The sequence below is a fragment of the Strix uralensis genome, chromosome 10, assembly GCF_047716275.1.
Source record: "Strix uralensis isolate ZFMK-TIS-50842 chromosome 10, bStrUra1, whole genome shotgun sequence".
Classification (NCBI taxonomy): domain Eukaryota; kingdom Metazoa; phylum Chordata; class Aves; order Strigiformes; family Strigidae; genus Strix; species Strix uralensis.
The window spans coordinates 23,719,130-23,745,175 of NC_133981.1; the positions used below are offsets into that span (position 1 = coordinate 23,719,130).

General features: G+C 43.8%; 2 protein-coding genes across 3 annotated transcripts in view; one reads left to right on the plus strand and one right to left on the minus strand.

The window, feature by feature from the left end:
• Positions 1-26,046, minus strand: part of LOC141947550 (uncharacterized) — a 491,575-nt gene that overhangs the window by 71,726 nt on the left and 393,803 nt on the right. The window lies entirely within an intron of this gene.
• FBLN2 (fibulin 2) overlaps positions 1-26,046 on the plus strand; it is a 106,713-nt gene that overhangs the window by 20,578 nt on the left and 60,089 nt on the right. For both annotated transcript variants that reach the window (XM_074879014.1, XM_074879015.1), the window contains exon 2: positions 7,224-8,688. In XM_074879014.1, coding sequence (XP_074735115.1) covers positions 7,308-8,688 — 1,381 coding nt within the window. In that variant the 5' untranslated portion in view covers positions 7,224-7,307. The remainder of the gene's footprint in view (positions 1-7,223; positions 8,689-26,046) is intronic.

Sequence of the window (26,046 nt, forward strand, 5' to 3'; positions counted from 1 at the left end):
TGTGGTTGCTTGAGGTGCTGTGGAGCTGAGGGACACGCTCTGCCTGCCTGCTGCCAAAAGAGCTCTCTCTGTGCAAATTAGTTCATAACTTATGAGCTTTGACAAGTTTTTGTTGGCTGTGCCTTGGGAAATGTTTTTGAGTGGCTGTTGCTGAGTTTGCTTTAATCTTTTCCCACATTTTTTTGGCTGTCATGGAAATAGCTGGATTATTTAATTGTGTTTTTGAGGTGCCTATATAGTCACCTGAAACTTGGTGATGTAAAAAAACCAAAAAAAGTATCAATAACCAACACATTTATTTTCACTAAAAAGAAAGAGTTAGGCTCCTTCTGCAGCAGAGGTGCGTGACCCTGGCCCAGCTGCAAGTACATGCTGAGCCTCCTGTGCATGGACTTGCATCGTCCTGAGAGAAACCGGATCTTAGTTGCTTTGTCAGAGACTCCGTGTCAGGGCACTTGGCATGTTTCAGCTCCTCTAGCCCCCCGTCCATGCACAGCCTCGTTGCTGAGCTCTCCATTGCCAGCATGTCAGAGCTGGGACGAGGACCAGCCGCGTGCGCTGGGCGGGACAGTGTTTCTCTTTGCGTTCTTTCCCCCATGTGAGTCGTTTCGCTCCTCTGCAGCTGTCATCCTCCCACTGAGTCACTCTGGATCTGCTGCAGTGGCGACTCCCAATGACACAGAATTTCACTCTTCAGTGAGCCAAGTACCTGCCCTGTTATTTTGGGCTGGTCTGGGGTGAGAGGGAGCACTGACACAATAGACCTTCAAGATACGATTCTCTCCTTGGCTCTGCCCTGTCATTCACTTGGAAAAAGGCTGCCTTCACGCTCCAGGACTTCAAAAATGGCTTCCAAAGCTGGACATTCTGGAAGAATACATCCTAGAGCTGCCTGGTCAGTGTTGCTAATGCTTGGCTACTTCAGCTGAAATACCTTGGGTGATGCTTTTCCATTACTGCAGAGTGTCAGGTTCCTGTTTGGATGTGAGCGTGGGGAATGTCCTGGAGAGCGTTGGGAGCATCTCTGCCCGGGGGCGCTTCTGCTGGAAAGGGAGGTCTTATCGGAGCTGCTTTTGAGAAACTGCGTGAGTTTTGATCCTGTGCTGCTTGCTCCTTGTTTGTTCCACTCTTGAGTTCTCTGTTGAATTAAGTCATGATCCGCCAGACTCCCAAATGTCCATTTTTTAAGCTTTTTCATGAAAAGGGGGTTAACAGTAACTGATTTCTTATTGAAAATAAAGCTGAGGAAAACCGCCTGCAAAAGCTATGACTTCTGAAAACAGGCTGATTTTGCCAAGAACTGGAGTGTTGACAACACTGAAGTGACTAAGCATCTTGTGCTTTACTTTTGATAAGAAAAAGCAGCTCACTGAATTTGGATTTACACTGGGGCTTAACCTACCCTCTTCTCTTCCTCCCCAGCCCAGGTGCCCCGAATGAGAAAGCTGGCTTCAGCTCATCTCAAATTTCATTAATTAGCAGGCAGAAATGACTGGCTCTATGCACTGTATATTGCATAAGAGAAGTAAAGGAAACCCTTCACCACTTTTCATTCATCCATCTGGTGAATAGCACTTTAGTTACCTCTGCTAGCAAGATGGGCTGGGAGCAGCCAGCAGCAATCCCTTCCAGCGGTTGGTGAGATCACAAGTTTCCGGATTGAGAGGGTGTGAAAGGAAGAGCTAATCCGCTGGCTGGCACAGCCGAGTAAGGAGTTGCTGGGTTTAGGGTTTTTTTCAGTTTTTCATACAAGAAAGATCTCTCACAAATTTCCATTTTCTCTTGCATTTAAAAGGGATTGTTTTAAAATTGATATTTCCTTCCGTCCCCTCCCTTCTTCCTCCCTTAGTCTAAACTATGACCGCAGCCATTTAAGAGCTGCTGGCAGCTGCAGCAGACCAGAGAGTTCTGGCTGGGGAGAGGTGCTAAAATACACAGACTGGTGAAATACGTTAGCCTTGTTGTTTAGTATGGGTGCGCACATGCGCTTCAGCCTACTACTGTGCTCTACGCAATGCTTTCACCAGTGTGCTAGAGAGGAGATTCAACATTGCAGACCAGGGCTGTGTTTGGCCCCTGGACAAGTACAGTCTGGGCCTGTAAACCAGTCTGGACTGGGTGGCACTGGGAGACTAGGAGAACCATTCATAGCATCTCTGTAGACTGATGAACTTGCTTTGTGCTGCACAGGTGCTGAGTGCCACTACGACATTTGCTTTCCCACAGCTTAGTGCATAGACAAATTTCTTCGCATGCATGAAATCCTGGGTGCAGCTTAATGGACAAACTAAGTGGCTCACCCCCACAGTTGCACCCCACAGGGAGTGTGCTCCCAGTACATGGCACAGGAGGGATCAAACAGATGTCTGCCACTTTCTGCTTTCACATCAGGCTTGCATCTGGCCCTGCACACTGTTCAAAAGGAGAAGATGTATATCAAAACAGCATTTCTATTTTTACCATCCTTGAAAAGGGCAACTTAGTGAAGAATTGAGAGGTAGGATAGAGAAAAGAATTGTTCTGTCTAAACCTGTTTGCGGGGATCTGCAGCTGGTTAAATCACAGGTACATCTTCAAAGCTGGAAGTCAGTGGATTCTCATGTAAGTGTTGTCCTCTGCTGTAGGCTGCATTTATTTATTGCTTTTTGTTTATAAGTGGTTGCCTCTTTTTAGTCCATGAACATTTGAAAGAATGCTCTTGGTCCTGCAGTATCTCTTCATACATGCACACCTTCTGCAGTTGTTCTGCCATCTCTGGGGCAGCCTTCACAGAACGATGGTGTTTGTGTGAAGTCTTTGAAGGAAAGTGCTTCCTGTCACCTCTGCTTACCTAGAATAAGCTTTCTGATTCAGCAGTGAAATGAAACCATCTGGAGAAAGAATCTCTCAATAAAATACTCCTCTTAATTTAAAGAAGTTGCACATTTAAAATGTCTACATCTTCTCTGGGAACACACTGGTTTCATCAACATTTTCAAGTAATACAGCTGAACTGTTTTAATCAAGTCAGCATTCTTCCTTTTGACTTTATGTTATGGCTTTGATTGAAGTAAATCACTCTGAGTATATTGTTTTGCAAAAATGTCAGAATTTATAACTTTTTGGCCCCACATTGGATTGAAGTAAGCATTGTGAAATCTTGTTTTGTTCTACCCACTTCCCCTGCCAGGAGACAGGAATATGATGTTTTTCAGCCAGTGCTAGTTATAATTTTGATGGTTGCTGCTGTTAGCCTTGGATGTCCTGTCACACAGATATTGGTTTCATCTGCAGCATGAAGCATTCTCATTTCCTTTTCCATGAAGATGTGTGCCTGTAGTTCATGTTCATTTGGACTCTTACTTTTTTAAGCTGTTTTTCCATTAGGTGTCTTTGCTTTGCGTTTCCTAGGAATTGTTTTTAAAGAAGGAATTGAGGAGTAAGGAACTCCTTTGTGGTGTGACCATCCTCTATTCACTGCTGATTTGCCTCACAGGTTTACTTCTGTTGACTTTGAGGGACTTTCAGTCCCAATCCAGAGCGTTAGCCCTGCCTTGCATGAGCACTCATGCTTTCTCAGGATGCACTGTGTACACTGTGGCAACTGCTACTTTAATAGTGGCCCAGTACAACCCCACTAAAGCCAACAGGGTTAGCACCTGAACCAAAGGAGAGCAGGATATGCAGCACAGCAGGTTAGGAGACTTCAGAAAGGACATAAATTGAAGCTTTCTGGGTCATGAAGCGATGCATGAGGACTGGGATGACACTTGGGTTACTTTGCTGTAGAGCTCTGTAAAGCTTTCAACAGAGACTTTGAAAGACCTTTATTTTAGGTGTGCAGGACTTAATTTGTTGTGACATCTCACCCAACTGAGCAGCAAAAGTCAATGACATTGGTAAGAGTGGGTGAAGGACAGAGCTGAGAGTAAAAATACCTGATTCTCATTTAGGTGAAGCCCTTGCATATTGTCCCAGTTGTGTAAAAGGACATTACAGAAAGCATTAAAATAGCTAATGGAAACAAGTTATTGCAATAGTATCTACTGGTATTAAACTCCCCTGTCCTCCAGAGGTAGTGCATTTTTTACCCTCTTGGTATAGACACCTTTACTTAACAGCTCCAGCTTTTGATGCCATGAGCAAGCTGCTGTCTCCAGAGCGTTGTTTCAGCAGTGGGGAAGGGCATCATTCCAGAGGCAGTTGCACATCAGCTGCGTGGGCTGGCAAGAGCACACACACTGTTTGGGGGGATGCATTTTCTCAGTGGGGCTTAATAGTCATGTCTGTGTGCTTCACTCAAAGCAGTTTTTCTCTGTGCCTGAAGTAGAAACTGTTTCTTTGATATGCAAGTTTATGGGTTTGGTGGGGAGGGGTGGAGAGCAATGGGTGTGGGGAACAGATGGAGAAAGCACAGGGAAAATGCAATGGTTTAAAGGAATAAAAAGAAATACTTTTGTTGGAATCATGACACCAGAAACAAGGAGCCTCTGATGAAGGAAAGTGAGCCTGAGGATAGGGAAGACTGTGGTGTTATCAACAGAAAAAGGGTTTATAAGGATTTCAGCCTTATCAGTTTGAGGTTGGTAGCTTGAGAAACCAAATGTTGAGGGATGTGGAAATGATCAAAAGAGAAAGAGTACAGAGGGACTGAATAAGGCATTGAGCTGAAAGTGTGAGAGACAGGGACAGGGCTTGCTGTGGGAGAGGGGCTGTGAGCTCTCTGGGCCCCTCTCTGGGCGAGAGGCAAGGGAGAGAGGAGAGGAACAGAGTCAAAACTGGAGGTGACCTGACAAGCAAACAAACCCTTGGACAGAAAGGGGGTGCAGATGAGGAGGGGAGGAGGTAACTGTACAGGGGAGGGCAGTCGAGCTGGTCCTTTCATGAAAACAGGACTGTCCCATGATAAACCCTCATCTGTGCTTGAACTTCTAGGCATGCTAGATATAAACTATGACTGGCTTTCTGCTTCTTCCTTCAGGATATGAGGTAATTTGGTGGCTTCTTGTTGGGAGTTCAAATTTATGCCTGATTAGTGACTGCTTGTATTGGGAGACCTGAACATACGAGTAGGGCAGGCAAACACCGTTCACAGGGTTGTCCTGTCCCCATTGTCCCATTTACCTGACTGGCTGTGCTGCCCAGGACAGCAATAGTTGACGGTGAGCAGTTTGGATATAAAGTGGGTGATGTACACAAGCTTGCCCTTTATATGCCCACCGGTGCTGATTACCAAGGCAATGCTGTGCCCTACCTCTGTGCACGCAGAGGCTGCCCAAACCTGAGGCTGTGACACCCAAATGGCCCATTGGGGTCCCAGGGCTTTCTGAGCTTGGGAAACACTGACGTGGGAGAGGGGGGCGTGGGCCAGGGCAGAGCTGTGCTTGGCTGCCACCAGCAAGTGCTCTGGTGGGCGCAGGGCCCGAGCAACGGACTTACCTGCGCTGGAGCACGGGAGGTACCAACGGGAGGGCATGGCGACAAAATCATGCTGTGGGATCCTTACAGAAGAAGCTTATCTTTAAGTGTCCTTCCAGTCGTCATTTCCCAGCTAAAGCTGTGTAATAATTACAAATTTGGATTACCTGGAAAAGCTGCTGAAAGTAGGATAAATTATTAATTCCCAGACTGGATTCTGAAGAATTAATTTCAGCACCACATATTGAAAATTCTCTAGTTTTGAGACCAGTTCTGGAAAAGTGATATTCTTCCAAGCCATTTTTATACTTTCTGACAATTTTATTTTTCCTTCAATCGGTATCCTTTAACACACTCAACTAATATACTCAAATTAGTAGTAGAAAAGCTACATTTGTAAGAATTATATCTCTGTACAACGTACTGAAGTAATTCAAATTCCAGGGCAGAACTGTGGAAATTCTTAGCACAGTTTGTCCGTATCTTATCAGAACAGGCACGCTTTTCCCACGGCCTGGCCGCTTTCCAGCGGGGCCAAAGCAGACTTGTTGGAAGCCCAGTTTGAATGGGAGAAGTAATCTTTCTGAATGGATTTTTTGGCAGGATTCCTGTTGCATGTGTGGTTTATTGTTCTTGGTGATGTGACTACATTTTAACCCCTAGATAAATGTTTTAGGGTCTTTATGTTTTTGATGATGGAAGGGGTTCTGGAAAAATAATCAGATTGCTAATTCTATAAAATTTTATGGGCAAATCTTTTTCTGCTTTAACTACTTTTCCATGTTAATTGTGTAGCTTTTTGAGCATGCCTTTGATACAAAGGACAACAGCTGATTAACTCTCAGGCTTTTCAATGGTCAAAGTAACTAAAAGGCAAACAACTTTTCCTCAACACGTTTTAACAAAGTGTTATTATGCCAATTCATTTTATATATATATATATATTTATTTTTTATTTTCATAGTGTACTAATTCAATATAAAGTATTACTTGTGTTGTCAAAAATAAGAGAAGTGGTTGCCAAAGGTGGCATATCCTCAGTTGGTGTAAATGTCCCATGCATATACAGTTGTAACTCCAGTGAAGTCAGACTCGATCCCTCTGTGCGCTACAGGCCTGCTGTGGAGTTGTGCCAACTTCTGTGAGCTGAGGATCCAGCCTCTAATATGTAGTACAGGATAGCTAATATGATGTTTAACCACACAGTAACCGCAATATACAAAGAAGTTCTATTTTAGCGCTGCTGGGGCAAAAAAATAACTGTTAATGCCGAAGACTGAAGTGCAGAAGATTGCTAAGTGGGGGAAGGGGGCAGAAAAAAACTCCTCTTATTTTGAGTTAACATATGTACAGACAAATTGTCATGTTTCAAGGCTAAGTTTTGTCTAAGAAAGATCTTTAAGATTTGGGTCTTTGTAATTAAAACTTGAAGAATGATTATCTTAAACTTACATCTGCAGAAGAAGAACTGTGTATTTACTTATTATCTGCCAAAAAATCTGTCTCTTTTTAGCTCGAAAGATTAACAAAAAGGCATTGAAGTATAAAGACCTTCTTTTTATTGAAATATATATACATTTTGTGAACAGATTCAAATGAACAGTTGCAATCTTTTTTTCTTTATTTTTCTTTCTTTTTCAAAATGGGGGTGGCGGGGAAGCATGCAACTCCAAACTTAGTGCCTACAATGCTTGGAAGACATTATGATTAATTTTGTACTTAGGTTTCCAGATGTTGGATTTTGTCCCAACTTTTAAAGACCTCTAATGTTTAACAGGATATGCGCTGAGTATAGTCTTTAACAGAGTTTTCTTTCATAACTCTAGGATCTATGAGAAAAGGTAACTCGGGAACACACTGCAGAGTCGGAGCTGAATCTACAGCCTTCTAGGAAAAATAAAATAAAATAAATGTGCAAGTTTGGACTGGAGCTATATTTGTTTGGGAAGACTATGGATAGGCACCAGAGCTGGCAGCGGAGCTGTCTGAATGCCCTCCTCCTTGTGCTGCTGTGGGCTGGCATTTCCCATGCACAGAGGGACTGCACGGGTGTGAAGTGCCAGCCCCTGGACAACTGCATCGAGGACGTGCTGGAGCCTGGTGAGTGCTGTGCCACGTGTCTGCAGCATGGCTGCACATGCGAAGGCTACCAATACTACGACTGCGTCAACGTGGGCTTTATCAATGGCAAAGTACCCGAAGGGCAGTCTTACTTTGTGGACTTTGGAAGCACTGAGTGCTCGTGCCCTAAGGGAGGAGGCAAGATCAGCTGCCAGTTCATGCTGTGCCCAGAGTTGCCCCCAAACTGCATTGATGCGGTGGTGCCAGCTGACGGGTGTCCTCAGTGTGGGAGAATAGGCTGCCTCCATGAGGGCCAGAAGTATGTAGCAGGACACACTTTCCACATGCCCCCCTGCAAGGTTTGCCATTGCCCAAACGCTGGGGGTGAGCTGATGTGCTACCAGCTTCCAGACTGTAACACGTTCGCCTTAAACACTGCAAGTCCAATAGATGCTGAAGACAGCGAACCGGAGAGGCACTACGACGATCCATACAGCTACGACCAGGAGGCACCAGAAGGAGACAACACCCAGGTGGAGTCTCCAAAAAAATACAGGAGTTATTCGTCCCACCTAGAGCAAGAGAGCATCAGCCAAGAGCAAAGCGAGGATTATGACTACCTACCAGCCAGCATTGCTCCTTCAGCTTTGGCTCCGGCCGATCCGTACACTGAGGAGACGGCTGCACCGCTCACCACACCAGTGCCTAAGGCCTCCTCTGAAGTTCGCAGTGCCACAGAAAGAAGTGAGCGGAAGCGGGTGCCCCGCACCACTGCAGCATCCCTCCAGCAGGCAACACAAAAGGAAGCACCAGTAACCACCAGTGCTCCTCCAAAGCACACAACGGCCACCACTGAGACACCCAAGCACCTGGAGGAATTGGAGAGGAGACCAAAGGGGAAGCAAGGGGACAAAGAGAGGCATGAGCAAGAAAGAGCCCCCCACTCTAAAATGAAAAAACATGCCAGAAAAGAAGACCCAGGGAACAGCATGTATCTAGGCTTGAAAGAGGTGAATTTAACAGAGCCGAGTTGGCCAAAATCCTCCCATGAAACACATGAGGGAAATGCTTTCCCCAAGGTAAAGTTCAGTGCAACAACCTCTCCTCCTGTTGCTCTAAAGGAAGACCGCAGTCAGTCATCCCAAAAGCAGTCACAGACGCTTTATCGTTACCATCCCGAGGAAGATGGGGACCCCAACTCCATTCACGCTAACCCCAGGTTACCAGAAGGTAAGAACTACTTCCAGTGTAGATGTCTAGAGAACATTTACTCATAATAACATTGGTGCATATCCACTGTTCTGTTCTTCTTACTGCTCCACATGGGCATGAAATCAGGCAAAACTCCAGTTGCCTTCTTTCATCTCTTTCAGAAGATGGTTTGTGTTTCATTTGACATAATAGATACCGTTTCACTATTGCCTACCTTGCTTTGATTTTGCAGACTGTGGATGGTGTTTTCTGGTATTTTAACTTTATTCCAGATGATGATTTGTTAAACTCTGACCTTTTCCTTCCATTACTTGCTTTTAATTTCTAATGTGATGTTAGAGAAACATCTTACAAGGATTTAATTAGTTATCTGCTTGGATCCTCCAGTTACCAACTGAATGTAATCACATTTGTAGCTTTTGTCTTTTGCTGGGGAGGAAGTGAAACAGTTGTGCTTCTACTACGAAAATATTTACAGCACTTGTTGTAATATTTATGCTATGGTTGAAAGGCTGTCTAAGCTCGTTAGTACAAGAACTTGATAGATACACTCAAATACCCCTGAGGACTAGTAGGGAGAAAAAGAACAGCCTCTTGCTTTGTGTTTTTTGGAGGCTGGAAGTTTATGATATTTATGATCAACTGTGGCAAGCGTACGTATTTCCTCTCTGCCTCCGGATTCTTCTTGACATCTGCAGTGGATGTTGATTATATGCTTTATGCAATGCTCATTACTGTAATGAATGCAAACTTCATCGCTATAAATTAGCACATATACAGCTCATATTTCCAATTCATTTTTCATCAAATCAAGAGTAATATCTCCTTTCTCAAGATGCGGCACAAAATGTTCTCATGAGACTCAGATGTATAATACTTGCAGTCTGAGTAGAGAATACTGATTACTCCCTAGCTGGTGATATTTCTTCCTGGGTTATCTAGGTAGCCCTTAAACATCTTGAGCTGCCTAGTCCATCTACTCAAGAAGTTTAAGGCATGTAGGAGGAGAGCAGATTTGGAGCTGAGACCCTAGGTCCCAACACAAACAGCACCTCATGACTGTTTACCAAACAAAAGATGTATGAGGTCTGTGAATGGAGATGCTAGCCTTTTTCTTTCACTTCCACTTATGTTTTTATTGTAAATGCTGACCTCACAATTAGTGATAAGAGGTGTAATCTGAGTTGGACCTTGACTTCTTGATTTCACCAAAACAATGCTCTAGAAACCAGTCTTACCTGAAGAACCTCACTGCATTCTAGGAGTACACCAGGAGCAGTGTTTGAACACCGCTGCCTTGAAATAAGAGAACTTTAGCTGAACACACATACCATCCAGAGGGATGCCATTAGGAGGTGTAGACTTTTAAAGGTGATTTAATAGATAGTTAATGTGTTCCAAGCCTTACCTCTATGCTACCTTCTCTTCACAGACACCTGTTGTATTTTACTTCTAGCTCCTTTTGTTATGTGAAAGATGAATCAAACAGGGGTCACTGGCTGATTATCCTAGGGGAGTAGTGAACTGATTCCAGCCTTCCAGTTTGTGTAACCTGAATAAGACAATCTGTCCATAACACCTTCATTTGCTCTATACAAATGCAGGTGGCAAAAAGCATCTGCCTACACGGTGCACGGAGTTCATCTGCAGTCAGATTTTATGCTGTTTAGTACTACCATGCAGTTTAAGCGCAAAGCTCTTCCCTTGTATTTGTTGCAGCATACCACAAAATCTGATCTGAGCTGTGCATCAAGGCTGTGCATAATACATGGGTCTGAGTTAGGACTAATATGCAATAATCTGTGTTCTGATGTAACTTAAAAGCTATCTATTTAAAATTAAATTCCCTTTTTTTTCCTCTCAAAAAGGAAAGATGGGTGGAGCATCCTGGAATTTTCAATGAGAGGGTTCACGAAATCCTATTGGGGTGCAAGTGTTTAGCAGCAGAGCTAACTACTACATTTTAGAGTATCCTGGGGTGATTTCCAATCTGTGATTCCTGGAAACTGCTTGGCTGAGACAGGTCTGGTTGGGGTCTGGATTAGGTCGGGATGCCTGTTGGATAGGAGCAAAATGTAATGGATGGCATGTCAGGCATGAATTGTCTAGCCTACAGAAGCAGGCTTGGAAATCACTGGATGCCATTTTTGCCTTAGCTGAGAGATAGATAGAGATCATTTCCTTTAAATATTGTAGAAGTAGAAATGAAAATAAATAGCCCTTGGGAACACCGCGCTTTCTGCCTGGCTGTTGATAATGCAGCTCTGAGGCTGCTGGTTCTCTGGCCCACGGAGTTGCTGCACGTCCCGGGAGTGAGCGCCAGTGGCATTGCACCCTGTGCATCACCCCGCAGCCGCTGGCAAGTGGGGCCTGGCCAGGTAGCCCCTGTCTCCCCGTCTGCTCCACCATTCCCATTAGGAATAGCTGGTGGAAGCAGATCTGTACAGGCTGTAAAGGAACTACAGAACCTGTCCAAAAAAGAGGAATCTCCCTAGAGATGGCTAGCACCAGCACTCGTGCCTACGGACTGCTGTATTTACACTTGTTTTGTTGTTTTAATTGATGTGGTTGTGACTCATGTGAGTAGATCCATACGTTTCAAGTAATAAAACACATCTTCTGTCTCTTTGACTCCTGAGCAAGTGATAGAGGGTGAGTGAAGATATTTGTCAGACTTGAAAGAAAAATTAATTTTGCCTGCAGATATAGAACGAGAACATAAATTTAGTGCATGTATTTCCACCTATAAAATGGCATAATTTACCAGAATTGCCAAATAACTTTCTACACTCAAGAATCAGCAGCATGATGTAAACTCTGTCAATCCCCTCATTTTTAAAACCTGTGAGGCCATTTTGCTGTTTCCTAATGAGGCTGCCATTCTTCCAGCGGGGCGGTGCCGCACCTCTGAGTGCAGTTGGGCTTTTTCCGGGAGGCTGCACACGGGCAGCCCCAAGACCATGTTGAGGTTCTGTCCAGCCCTTTGGGGTGTGACGTGAGCCAGCCCTCAGGCAGGCACAGAGTTGCTCATGTCCCAAAACAAGTGGGTGCTCCCAGGCCACCAGCCGCACCCTGCCCTGCCGTGGGCTCCCAGCAGCCGCGAGCAGGGGTTCTGCTGGACCCGCTCTCAGGAGGGTGCTGTGGGGTGCTGAGGCCATCGCTCACAGTGCGGGGAGGGCATTTTGGCTGCTGTGAACACTGTGATTGCAGAGGGTCACAGTGCGTGGGGAAGATGCCTGCAGCCCGAGGGGCTGGAGGTGACCATGCCTTTCCAGCAGCGGCTGCCTCGGAGCAGGGCTGGTGTATGGGGATGGATTTTCTTTATTTCGTGTTTTTCCTTCCATGAAATCATCAATGTGGTTATTAACATTTCATCTTAATTGCTTTTCTTCTGGAAACATTATTTATTTAAGTTCCAGAGTGATGCATTTTTGTGAAAGTAGAGATATTTAGATACATTTTAAAACTTTTTTTTTCAGCCTTTCTCTCCAGAGTTTAGAAAAGTATAGGAGGCTTCACAGAAGCATTTGCTGCCACTAAAAATTCAGCCCAACTTAGATGGCTATTGCATTTGTTCTTCCTATTAACTGTATCCTGGCACCAGAACTCAGCTGTGGTTGGATCCCTGATGCCTTTGGTTAAAAACTTGGCTTCATTACTTATATTTTATGTATCTCACTTTGGTTTTATATGTAGCTGAGTTTTCATCTCCCAAATCTCTGATGGCTCATATGTAATCTAATGGTGGAAACAACGTGGAGTACTTTGCTCTGGAAAGGTTAATTCCGTGTTTTGATCTCTTTCTCCTTTTGCGCTTCATTTTTCATCTGTGCTGCAGTACAACTCTGTCAGGCTGGCACACAGTTTTCACTGAGGCGCCGTCCCTGGCGAGGCTGCCCTGGGGTATGTGCTGAGCTCTGCCCGGCCCAAGGACAGAAATAACTCTGCATCTGAAAAGCTGCTGTTGTTAGACGCAAGCATATACAACGAGATGTAATATTGCACTGTATTTTGCATCAGCCAGCTAAGATGATCTATTTAGCATCTTCACTCATGGACTCCAGTGAATTGCCATTTGTTTTGGGAATTTTTTCCTCTCTCCTTTTTTGGCTGCTCTGAGCTTTTCTGGACCAGCTGTTTTGCTGATTCTCTGGGTGCTGTGTGAGGCCAGGCCCTCACTGGTGGCCCTCCGGGGCAGCAGCATCCCTCACAGCCCCCAGGGAGGATGTGGGTGCTGCTGCCATGACAGAATTGAGTCCTGTTGCAAACCCACTGGTAAAAGGATGACTTTGGGGAGCTGGTTTCTCCATTTCCAAAGTGTAAAGTGCAGCACCAGCTCTGCAGGGCTGTGTGAGACCAGTGGATGCTCTCCTGCCTCTGCCCGGGTGACTGCTGCTGCTGGTGGATCTCTGCCACCCTGTGCTCTGTGCCAGCCTGTAGCACTCCCTGCCGTGGAAACGTTTGCCTTTCACTCCCAGTGTGAGTGCACTTGTCATAGATCCTGAATATAGACTGAAGAGCAACCTCCTTCAGCAACATACAGACCTATTGAAGTTTCTGTGGCAAATGCTAATGACTCCATTCCTAAAGGAACTGTAAGTGTAAAGTAGAGGCAGGAACTGTAAGTGTAAAGTAGAGGCAATTACTCAGCTGAGAAAGTGTAAATTAAGTACTTTCACCAAGGGAAGGGATGAGATTGATGGAGACTATTCTCTTTATACAGTCTCTTTCCAAACATTGATCTTAGCCTGTCATTTACTGCAAGAGCAGCAAACAGAGGGAGTTTTAATTTCTGTATTTCCTATTTCCTCATCCTAAAAATGCCCTGAACAGGGGAAGGTTGAATAAAACATCTTTAAAGATCTTACTGTCAAGTTTTGTTATGATTTTCCCACTTTTCTCCATCTCCCTATGCTCTGCCAGTGGAGTGCTGTTTCTTGGATAAATGTAACTCAGGTAGCAAACAGCCTCATTGTGAATGTTTTATGATTTGCATTCTGGTTTTGGCAGGATGAATAGCAATTTGTGTCTAGCAGGAACCACTGTGTTTCAGAATGGAGGTGTTTTTCCACTTAAACTCATCCACAACTGGGGGTTTTTTATCATGGTCGTTTTTAGAGATAAGGATAATTGCTCTCCAACTGAAGTAAATTGCACCAAGTAAATATTTGAGAGCCAAGATCAGTGGATATGAGAATGGCATTTATTGCATGTGAATCCTGATCAGGTAGGAGGAACTGGGAGGCTCTCGTGTAACTTCTAAGGATGTAGCTGAGATTTCAACCAACCCATCTACTCCATGTTTGCTGCTGTTGAGGCTCATGAAGAAAGATGACCTTGAATTTCTGAACTGAGGACAAACAGGAAACAAGATCCATAAAGCTGAGCTGCAGTGAGGGTTTCTGAGGCATTCCCTGAGCACACCAACACTGATCCCTCCTGTTCTCACCATAAAATGCACTGGAGGTGGGAGAATGCTATGGATGGTGCTTCAGAAACACATTTGAAATTACTTCGTATTTTTTGATACCAGGTGAAGTGTTCTTTCACGTTTACTTGAATTACCTCAGGCTTAATCCTATGTTGTCTACTTTGTCCCAGTTCTCTGCAACAGGAAGAAATCAGCTTTGAGCCCTCAAACTAAGATAACTGAGGAATAAAATTATTCAGGAAAGTGGGGTGCAGGGAGAAAAAGCCTCTGGGCTAAGTGTGAATCAGCATGAATTACAGCCCCAGGTGACATGGCTCAGTTGTCTCTTTGGTAGTTAAAGTTCTGAGATAGTGAGATTATAGAGGAAGATAGTGTGAATGGGTATAAGGCAGCCTGAGATAGAAAGAGGAAGTCTAAAATAATAGTAAAATTAAGAAGTGTTTTAAGAGAGAACTGCAAAATAGATCTGTCTGTTCTGCCATTTTCTGCCAAAATGGCATTCATACCTTATTAGGTAGCCAGATGCTAGTTTAGGAGGAAAAAGAAAAAATGTTTCCTAATTAAAAAATACCATGTATGGTATGGGGCGGGGGGGGAGGGGGCTGATCCTCTCATGGCTTCTAGTGCACAACCTCTTCCTGCACCCCTTCCCTTGCTCACCTCCGTGCTGTGACCCCAACGCCCATGGCCAGCCACCCCCTCCTTGTCCAGCCCCATGGGCCTGGTTGGTGGTGAAGCCATGAGCATCTCCTGCCAGGACCTCTCTCAGACCAGCTGGCAGGTTTGGGCTGCTGGGCCGCTGCCAACCAGCCCTGCTGACAGTGGACCCGTCAGTTCAAGTTTGTGCTTGAGCAGAGCGTTGGCAGGATGAAGCACGGCTGGGTCTGCCCCCCTGCACACAAGGTTTGGAAGGAAACCTGCCCGGGGTGCAGTAGTCACCACAGTTGTGTTTCCCTGTCTTTTTAGTTGTCTTCCTTCCAATATCTAAAAGTGTAAGCAGGGGCTGAGGTTGGACAGCAAGATGAAGGGAACCACTTGGGCACTTTCTGCTTCATCAAGACCAGTAATTTCAAGTGTGTGTGCACTAAACACTGCTTGTGGCATGAATTTGTGAGCAAAGGGTGCAAGGAAAACCAAAGCCTGCCCCAATGACACAGAGGAGCATATTCAGACTAATTGTGTGCAGACTCTGAAATAAACAGTAGCCAAAAGTGTCAAATCTCCAGGCACTGGACTGCCAGATGTGGCCTGGCTTTCTGTTTCCAAAGCAATTGCTCTCAGTGGATGCAGCATTAGGCCTGCATCAAGTGCTTTGAGTAGTCCCACTTGAGGAATTTGAGCACAGATCAGGAGGGCTGATCTAGCCTGCCAGCCTAGGCATGTAGGCAGCAGCTGAATTGTGAGTATCCAGACTTGCCCTACCCAGGAGCACACTTCTGGGGTCAGTGTTGATGGTTTGGTGTTTGTGTCTAGGTGATCTCTCTGGACGTGTTGCTGCATGACTGCTGCTTGCCTGTTTGTGTTTTGGGAACTGCTATGGGTCAGACCACTGCTCTGGTTTTCCAGCTGGCTGGGCTTCAGCGTGCCTCTGAAAGCTGCAGGCTCTGAATTTAGAGCATTATTCTTTCTTTGCAAGAATCCCCCTGGTGAGCCCAAGCCCTCCTCACCACTGACCTGCTTCCATTCATCATGTGCAACCCCTTGCTAAAATGGAGATACTAACCACAGGTCATGAGCTCCTGATTAGCAATACTTTGGTGTCAGGCTTTTATGGTGCTGTTTTGGTCCTTAACTCTGGTAGAATATTTTAAGTGGTAGCTGTATATTGAACCAGTAGCTCATGATCTTTAGTTAGAGAAAATGGTTTAGAGGATCTTTTCTTAAAGATGTGAAGATCTGTGAAGCGGTGCAAGCACAAGCTTGGTATGCAGAATGCCAAGTTTCAGTGCCATGCTTTACTAAAAACTGTCTGTATAACCTGTCATAGTCAGATGTATGCAGATTTTTAAGAGCCTAAACAATTTACAGAACTGCTTAGGTCTCGAGGTCTTTTCTTTTTAAACCCCAGTACCTGTCAATCTAGTAGAGATGTTTGAGAAGGTGGCTCTCTGTCTTCCTGAGTTACCCATAAAACGAAGGTAACAGCTCCTCACTTCAGCGTGATCTTACAGGTGAGGCTATGAATCACTGGGGACCATGGCAAGCAGGTACAACGTGCAGTACAAGGTGGGACAAACATGTATGTTCCTTCAGATCTTGCTAGTCTTGCCTTCATTAAATACACTCTGAAGAGCAAGGTCTTTTTCCCAGCACCTGGTGCGATGATGTGGTGTAGTCAGATTTCCCATCCGCTGATGGTGCATTTTATACACTGAGTTCTTTTTCCTGCAGCACAAGGACTATTACTCATGCAGTTGGCTGGAGCAGTTTTTTATAAGGAAATTCATTGTGTTAAGTGTTGGCACACTTAACACAGTGGGGAGGTGCAGAGAATGTTTGAAGAAAAAGTGAAACAGGATGAAACATTCACACCTGGCTGGGGAATGCGTATTGGCAGTATGGGTGTCCCATCCTGCCCTGGAGGAGCCCAGCACTGCTGGCGCTGCTGGCGCTGGCACAAGCCCAAAGGCAGTGTCTGCATGGGATGGGTTTCCCACAGTGACACTGAACACAGACAAGGGTTTTCAAATATCCTTAACTTCATGGGATTTAGTTACCAAGATAGTTTAAAACTTCTGTGTTGAAATAATAAATTCAACAGGAGTTGAGCATGTAAGCTATGATGGCATCAAGATATTTTTGGAAACCCATCCCGTGTACCTATTTTGTAGAGGTAAACATCATCATTTGTGAAAAGTTAGCTCCATCCATGATTTGCAACAAGAACATTTGATCTCAATTCTGAGATTAAAACGTGCTGGAGACAAACTATGGAAATAAGATGGGAGTTTTCTTGTACAAATTAATTAACCACTTGAAAAGACAAGGCTGTTGGGCTCACCAGGTTTCTCAAGGGGACTGCATTTGCTGGTTATTTATAGTATGTATCTGAGAGTATTTTTTTGTATGCGTGTTTGATACTTCTTCAGAAAACAGAATTTAAATGAGACTTCTTTGCAATAGTGTTTGTAGTATTCTGATCAATCACTGAGGAATTAAAAATGACCCTGAATATAGCTCCTTGTTAGAGAAAGGCAAATATAAGTAGCAATTTCTGATCCAAATTTTGTGAGACAATAACCTTTTGAACAGTTTCAAATATGTAGGCCAAATAAACGTAGTTTTCTAGCATATGCTTACTCATGAAAGGATTTGTAATTTCATTACCCCGGGCCTCACAGCGAGCAATATCTCTTACCTCTTAGGGATTCTTAGGTAACAAGCCAGCAGTAATTGGAATTTTATAAAGATCCCCTTATGTGTGAGCAGGTTTTATGTTTTATTGACTATTCCCAGTCTGTCTGTGCTGTGCCTGAGATGACCAATTCTCTTCCAAAGCCACCAAAAAGTCCTAAACCACCCTCCCGAGGCCCTGGTGTTGCTGGCATTAAGCCAAAGTCTGAAAGAGGGATAGGGGAAAAAAGTAACTGTGCTCTCTTTAGGACCAGCAAAGCTCCACTCCACACTCTCCCCTTTTCTGCCTTTGCCTGAGGGGCCAGGGAGCTGCAATGCCCCCCTGGAGCCACTTGCCTTTGCTCTGACACTCAGTGTGGGGTGGCAGTGACTTGCCAAGCATGTTGCAGTGAATGAATTTGTAAGCAGCAGCATTACAGAGCCTCTGGGTCTGCAACTGTTCACTGCCTGAAGGAACTGCTGGGTTTTACTCCCATCACTGGGGCGCACTGATGGTGATGATGCCTAATTAGGGGGTAGCAGTTGCTAACGTGGACGCTCAGGGGTGTTAGAGGGAGGCAGCTGCTCCCTGCAGACAGCCTGGGGAGCGCGGGGGTCTGGGACCAAGGTGGGTGCGCAGGCAGTGTGCTGGGGCTACACACGCACTGCTGCCTCGCCTGCCCCTGCACAGCCTGGGCATGCTCTGTGTTGCTCTGGCTGCAATTTATTTGACCCCATCATACACCAAAAAAGGAGCAATTTAGAAAAACACACAGAACAGTAATTCCTTCTCCCTTGTTGCTATGAGTGCTGGTTGCTCTTGTGTTGCTGTTGTGAACTACAGGGATGCTGACTGTATTGAAAAGGGCTCAGAGTGGTTTGACCATAGTTTTGCATTACGAAGAGCTAAAATAAATCATAGTTCCAACAACTCTGGGTTTAAAACCTTTTAACAGTATAAGTAGTTGCATTGAAAGGGGAAGATTTGCATCAGTAACTTTTAAAAGATGTTACGGAAGTTGATGCTCTTGTGAACTGTTGCTCTGTGTACAACATGCATCTTTAAAATAATGAAAATCATCAAATGAAACCTCCTGGCCTCACTGTTACCATTCATAGGGCAAGTTACTGCGTGCATCTCCAGGGACCAGTGCTGCACAAGTAACAGGTTTGTACACCCTGCTGTATGCCTTTCCACTAAGGTTATTTGAACTGGGCACATGAGTAAGTCTCAGGGATAAGTAAGGTAAGTACTTAGGATAAGCTTTATTTTGTATGAGGTCACTATGTAGAAATTTTATTTCAACAAGAATAATTTGCATCTTCTCTCCTGAGCTAGCCATCTGTGCTGCACCTTTACCTTCCCTGCTTTTTTTGGCTGTCACTAGACCTCACTGTGGAATTTCCTTCTCCTTATTTGCTGCGGGTCTCCTCCTCCCCTTCCTATAGCCCTCAAGGAGCCAACTTTTGTGGCTTTGCAATTAAGGAGATGTTTCTGTTCACCTGAAGTCAGCCCTTTGGGGCATGCTGATAGCTGCAGGTTGGAGGAGGGGCAGCCCCTGGCTGCTGCAATGGCTGTGGGTGGCTGCAGCCCAGCATGGGGACTTTGTGGCCAAGCACAGGGACTTTGCAGCCTGGTATGGCCAGCAGACAGCGGGGACCAGTACAGGAACTCTTCTGGGAGAGCTGCAGGAAGGAAATGGAGGAAGACGTGCCTCCAGTCGTGTTAGGGAAGCCAGCAGGTTACCAAAAACCAAATAAACTGAAAAGGCAACTAAGTGCTCAGTGCAGGATGATCAGTGAGCGCTGTCAAAAAGGGACAGAAGAGTACCAGGTGGGAAAAAATGGCATTTGCCATGGATATCATACATAGTCCAAGAAATTTTAAGCCAGACCCGGTACAGTATGTCACCGACATGCTTTTGGTGTATTTTTTTGAATAATAAGCTCAATAGCACTGTGTGAGGGCTATGGTCTGGCATTGAGCTGTAATAGCGCTCACGTCCTCCTTATGTCCAGTGTGAGCAACAGCATCAGCTGTGTTTGGAGCAAGGGAGCTGGAGTTTGACTGGAGCTGGAGTTTGACTGGAGCTGGCTCACATGCAGAGAACAGAATTGAGAAGAAAATGAATGAGCTCTTGCAATGAGAACATCTGGCTAAACTTCAGTTTCCTTTTCTTCTCACCTCTCACTATTTATATGTTAGTTTCTGTCTGAGTTTTGAAAGACATTGTATGTGCTACTTACTGGAATACTTTTCTGAGCACAAGTTAAATTGATTATTATTACAGAGTTATACATCTTGTATGAAGTGGAGCATCAAAAATGCTTCTTCTATTTGTATTCTGATGAGACATCCTACAGGGACTTCGGAAACAATTATATTTTGCTGTCAGTGGTTTGTAACATAGAATTCATTAATACCGAACCTACTGTGTGCTGATAGCACATGGCACATGCAAAAGAAATTCCAGAAACACAAACCTTGCTTCAGTGGGGAACAGAATTTCCTGAAAGCAAACACTGAAAGGAAAAGGATGTCCTCTTCTCCAGCTAGCTTAGCGTTGAAAGAGGATAGCCTTGTGTGCCTGATGTATGTGTTTTGGGAGGACAGGTTTTGCAGAAGACTCATGTTCAAACTTGTCTAGTTTGTCATTAAAAAAGTAAAGTTCATTACTGAAAACATACCTTTTTAATGCAAATGGAACTTGCTGTATATAATGGTCATTTCTTATGACTCTTTCCATAAGGCTAAAAAGCTCTTTTGCATTGAACAAGCAGAATGGGAAACTTTCAGCTAGTTTAATGGTGTTTAAGAAGCCCTTTTTAAAAATAATGATTCTGAGAAAACACTAGGAGGAGGACTTCTAGATAAGAATATTAAGTCAATCCATTATCTGCTTGGTGGCATGGAAAGCCTTACACCCACCCAACAACTCTGCCAAATGCTGTCAGTATTTGGCTATCAAACTTTCAGTTGATGGCTAGTTCTCTCTGAAGTTCAAGTAGACCCAATTGTAATTCTTCAGCTACCTCTATAAAACATCTTGTTTATGGCCTAAAAGCAGCTGAAGATTAGTATAGTTCTCCCTCTTATCCAAGAATTCTTCCTCTGCAATGTGCATTAATTTTCCTTGTGTTGGAATTGCCTTGCATGAAACTACCAGTAGTTTTCATTTCCAGCTTCAAAACTACAGTATTCTAGCCAAATGATTTTGTAAGAGATTTACTCTGAGGAGCTGTTTTCATTGAAGATAACATACTTAAGTAATGTCTCGTGTAATGATGATAAAACATGTACTTTTACTGGTTCTGGATCAAATTTGATAATCATTGTCTTAACTCATGGCATTGAAATCAAAAGAAAAGTATAGTAACATCAGCGATGACTAGGTTTTACGTTAGAAGGTTACATAAATGTTTCATTTCAATCAGTTTGGATTGACTGTGGTCACAAACAAATTGTGGTTTTGCTTGTATCTTTTAAGTGAGGTGGAGGATAAATATGGAAACTTTCCAAAATCTTGTGCACTGGTCTCAGAAGTTTTGGTTGTTGCATTAAACTAATGAATGTGCTTTACATTATGTTCTTGAAATGCAGGCTTTTGTCTTGCTTGGCCTATGGCCCCGGGAAGCAATTTTCCTTGTAGTGTCTGCACTCTTTCTCCTTTGTACTTGGCCCCAGGGACAAGAGGAGCAGGTTTGTACTGTGGCATGACCGGGAATCCGCTGTAGGACGGGCAGGGACTCTCATTGCCTTGGTGAAACTAACAATTCAGATGAAAAGAGATAGACTGCTGGTTTTCTTATTGTTGATGAATTTAACCAACCAGTTAGAATGAATAGGAGCTTTTGGAGTCAACCAGTTACATTTGCTTTTCAGTGTGAATAATTTTGTATGCTGAAAAATTCTGGCATGTGATAGAGAGGTCAGCTTAGGCTTACTATTTATGCTCACACTCCTGTACTAAGGTTAAATGAGTTTAATACTTTGGGGCTGAACTAAGCATCCTTTAACCTTCAGTCCCGAGTCCCCATTCTCACTTTGGTGAGCGCTGACCTTGCAGAATGCCAGCACAGTCTGGCAGAGCAAGCAGCTGGTGTGTAAGGTAACGTCAGTGACTTTGAAGGTGGAACGCTTCATCAGCACTGCTGTTTGTCTGCGCTCCTTTAAACTATGGGATCTGACCTTTATTAAGTAATATTAAAGACCCATTTTGGTATGGTGAACAGCTTTACATAGTCTTGAAATCTGACGCTGATATTTCAGAGAGATTGCTCACTGTTATTCAGCTTTTAAATGGAGTCAGTAACATTTCTTGAAAAAAGACTTTGAAGGTCGGATCCTGTCCTGTCAATGCCATATTAACTCCATTACTTTCAGTAAGGTATACACTCATTTTAGCTGTATTGCTTCCTCCTATATTACTTTAAAATGGTAAAGGGCAACTGTTAAGCATTAGAAATTCTAAAAATTAAATGCGGTCTTTAAGAAAGAACTCGTTACATCTCACATGAACATACAACAGTTGGTCTCACTTCACAAAGCTTTCCTTGCAGTCAGAAAAAAAATTGTTATATTTTTCGGTCAGACTCAAATTCCTCTCCCAGATCTTACAGTTGATTTATAGTAAATGAATACCTCATAAAATGTACGATCATTATACAAAAACATTATTATAGTCATTTGTCTTTTTGCTTGTAAATTCCACCAATCGAATGTCTGGGTAATGAATGTTAATGGAGATGCAGTCAATAGCACTGACAGAGTCCACAGCACCACACAGTGCTGAGGGTCATGAATGAGCCCCTATTCCCATCACAGGCAGGAAGGGCCTTGATGCCTGCTGATCCGGCATCACAAACCACATTCCTTTAGGAAAAAAGAGCTGGTGTTGATCGATGAATATGCTTCCCCCATCCATGCCCGTATAATAGAACTGAGATTCACACTGCTGTGTTTCAGATGTGACACAGAAACGTCCAGACTCCCCCAGGGAGTTAATCCTGCACCTCACCATAAGTATCTGGATTATGGTCAGTTTTGTAGATGAGTATAGTTCTGTCTTTCAGATATTAGAGGAAGACCAATTAATTATTTTGCTACTCTATAAACCCAGAGTAATTACACTATCTCTTAAATATGTCGGTATGAGAGTTGTCCTTGTGCACTGCCTTCATACTGGGTCAGAATACTGCTGTTCTGGCAGCAAATCTTGGTTTACTTCAGTCCAGTTGCAATACAGGTAAGCCCTGGTACTGGCAAAGAAATCTTCACAGCACTTTCATATTTTATATTCTTTATGGCAAGAAATGAAAAAATATAGATATGCTGCGAGATTAAGGATTTAGCCATTTCCTGGAAGACCAGAGGACCACACTGCTGAAATGGTGATTGATTCTATTCTCAAAGATGAACTAGGGAGTTTTTCTAAACCCAACTTGTTTGTTTTGGCTGGCTGTTTGCTGCCACCTTGCTGAGATTTTTCTTTTGCTGCTTGAATCGACTCCACACTCTTCAGAACCTGAAAATTGTCAAAGCTGATGACAAATAAGAAGGAGCAAGTGTTGGTGCAGTGGAAGGAGAATGCAAGTTAGCAGCAGGTGTTAAGAAGACCATATTTCTGGTGTCGTAGCCCGTGCCACACGGTGCCATGGGTGTGTGTTGCCCTACCTGTGCATATTCCCAAGAACGGAAAGCAGATTCTCTGCTTTCATAACCTGTCTTCTCTCTGCTGCTCTGCTAGTTCTAGTGGTACAGTGCAGGTTTGTTCAGCAGTGGCTCTCATGGGACTGAAAAGGTAAAGTTCAGGCTTTATCTATGCCGTATCTTGATCTAATTAGGAGAAGACACTACATGCTGGCTCCTGCAGACCAGTTTCAGGGCTTGTTTATGCATGCAGCTGGTGGAGAGTAAGGAGACAGCTATACCTGCATGAATAGATGTGCAGGCTGAGCTGTAGTATAGAATTTAAAGTTGGTGTTCATTACAGAATTTACACACAGAGAGCATGCAGGATGAATGTGTAAATACAGCCAACAATCTGATGTGTGTGTTTCTGTTGGGTATCAAATGCCTTAAAAAAAGGCACAAAGTAACTTCCAGCTGTGTGCTGGGGAGCTGTGTGATAAGACTGGAAAATGTATTTATCTTATTTGCCCTCTTCTTTTTTACTCCCTGGAAGGAACATTTGCTTATTAACTTTCAGACTGCTGAGCATCTTTTAACTAATTGTGTATACTTAAAAAAAGTCCTCGGTCTGACACTAAAATACTTCCTAACGTTCTCTGAATCAGTCTGTCAAGCAGGGGAGACTTCAGTTCTGCGACAGTGATGTCCATTGCCACAATTTATGTAATTGAAAATAGAAGTTTTGTAAGTAGGAGTTTATAGGTGGCAAAATTACCCCACAGGTTTACACAGTGCTATAGGAATGCTTGCCAGCTCAATGTAAAGACTTAGCATATAGGCAGACAGAAACTTTATTCATGTCCCTTGAAAGTGCAGTGCTGCAGAGAGCCCCATGGGTTTTGTAGCTGGAGGTGAAGCCATACTGCAAAGTATCCCTTGTGAAATAGGGAGCGTTTGCTTGGGTAACTGAGTTGAGCCCCAAGGCTCAGAAAATCCTCAAAGTAATGCAAAGTAGGTCCCGGTTTGCAAAACCAACACAACACAGCAAATGCATTTCTAACTGTAGCTTGATAACAAGAATATGTAAACAGACTTCACCTGGTTTCACACTTAACTGCAACATTTCTTGCAGCTCAGACTTGCCTGGCTTTTTCTTCCGTAAATTAATTAATTTGACAAATGATTAATTTGACAAATTTCTGCCTTTTGTAGCAAGTCATGTTCAGAAAATGGAAGAGTGAAAATCTAGTATGCAGTAAAGGTGCTTGCCAAGTGTTTAGCCACACATGCTTCTAAAGGAGACTAATAAGCAATTTCCAGCGTCGAAATGTATGCCTTGGACATCACCTACAAAATTAAGGGAGGAGTGCTGAATCCTACAACATGTTTCAAATAATCTGATATTTGAGATTTATTTGTAAGGTTCCATCTCCCGGAGTCATGTGGCTGCCCCCCAAAAAATTACCTTTCATTTAAAAGATTTAAAAAAAAAAAAAAAAAGTAGGAGTCAGTCTTCCTTAAAGAGAAAAACTCAATCTCAAGTGTTTAAAAACAAACAAACAAACCCCACCCCACCTGGTAAACAGCAAGTTAAAAGATTTCAAATATGTATATGTTTCTGCTCAGCCCCTCTTGCGGTCCTTGCTCTGTGGGCACCGTAGGGGGTGGCGCAGGGCCATGGGGGGTGGCCATGAGCCTGGGGAGAGCCGTCTGTCCGAGCATCTCTCCTTGTGTGCAACTGGAGCACATTCATAAGAGGGTCACTGCAGCAAGGATGAATCAAAGAAGATCCAGGCAAATTTGGAGTATGAGAGCCAAATTAAGGCATTTCTCTTGTGGAGACCCACAGAAATCACTAAAGAGGGAAAATGGAGCCTTGCTGAAAATTTCAGCAAGGGAAGGGAGATTAGCAGACAGGTATGTCCTACTTTGTCACACACCACGAGCTGTTAGAGGAGTGGGTGGTGGGGTGGGCTTGGTATTTTTTCTATTTTACTTTCAACCTGGAGGCGGCTAAATAGGAATGGTTTAAAATAGTATCATAGTTGCCATAGATACTTGACTAAATTTGAAAATAGAGGTCTGGACCAAGCTTTTAGTTTGTCCGCCAAAGCAAAACTTGGACCTGAGTGATGAAACCTGAGTAGGTTTGAGGAGTCATGCCGAAGCTTGCGTTGCCACAGTCAGTGATTCAGCCGCGATGCAGAGGATGTGGATGTGTTTGATGTCACTGAGAAGCTCCAGCAAGGGTTCACATGGGCCTGGAGACTCTGGGAAGGGAAAAATCCTTCATGCTTCAAACGTTTTCCTCCTTTTTTTGCCCCAGGAGGTCTGTAAAGCTCGGAAAAATGCCATGGAATGCTGCTTTCCTGGGACTGGTTTTGATTTTTATTTTTTAAATGTTACTGTGCAAGAAAGCAGCAGCAAATTTAAAGTAGTTCAGCTGGATAAAAGCATCCTTTTAAGGTAAATTCAGTTTATTTGTCCCAGGAATGTGTGGCAAATGTGTGTCTAATTACAGATAAGGCAACTAAGCCTTTCATCTTCTTTCAGTGAAAAAGAATCTGCAAATAAAGTGGAAAATGTTTTGGTGAGATGTCTGAAGGTCTTTTCAAGGATTTGGTTATCACAAATGAGTCCCACTTAAGGGAACTGGAAATGTTTCACCCTATCCTCCTGCTTTGTGGTGTCTTTGGATGTATTGGGACAATTTCAGCTGACACTGGAAATCCCTCAGTTTGAGATAAAAATCCGTCGTTCTGCCTTTGGGGGTTTCTAGTTTCATCTGTCCGTTTTTAGATGGGGAGGGCAAATCAGTACGGGTCTGGTGCATGTGACGGAGATGCACAGAATACATCGGTTGAGTCTGGCCTGAAAAGTGCATACTTAATATTGTGTCGTATTTCGTCTCCAATTTCTTGCTCAGTAGGTGGTAGAGAATTAGTGCTTAATTACTTGCAGGCTGTGGACAACAACCAGC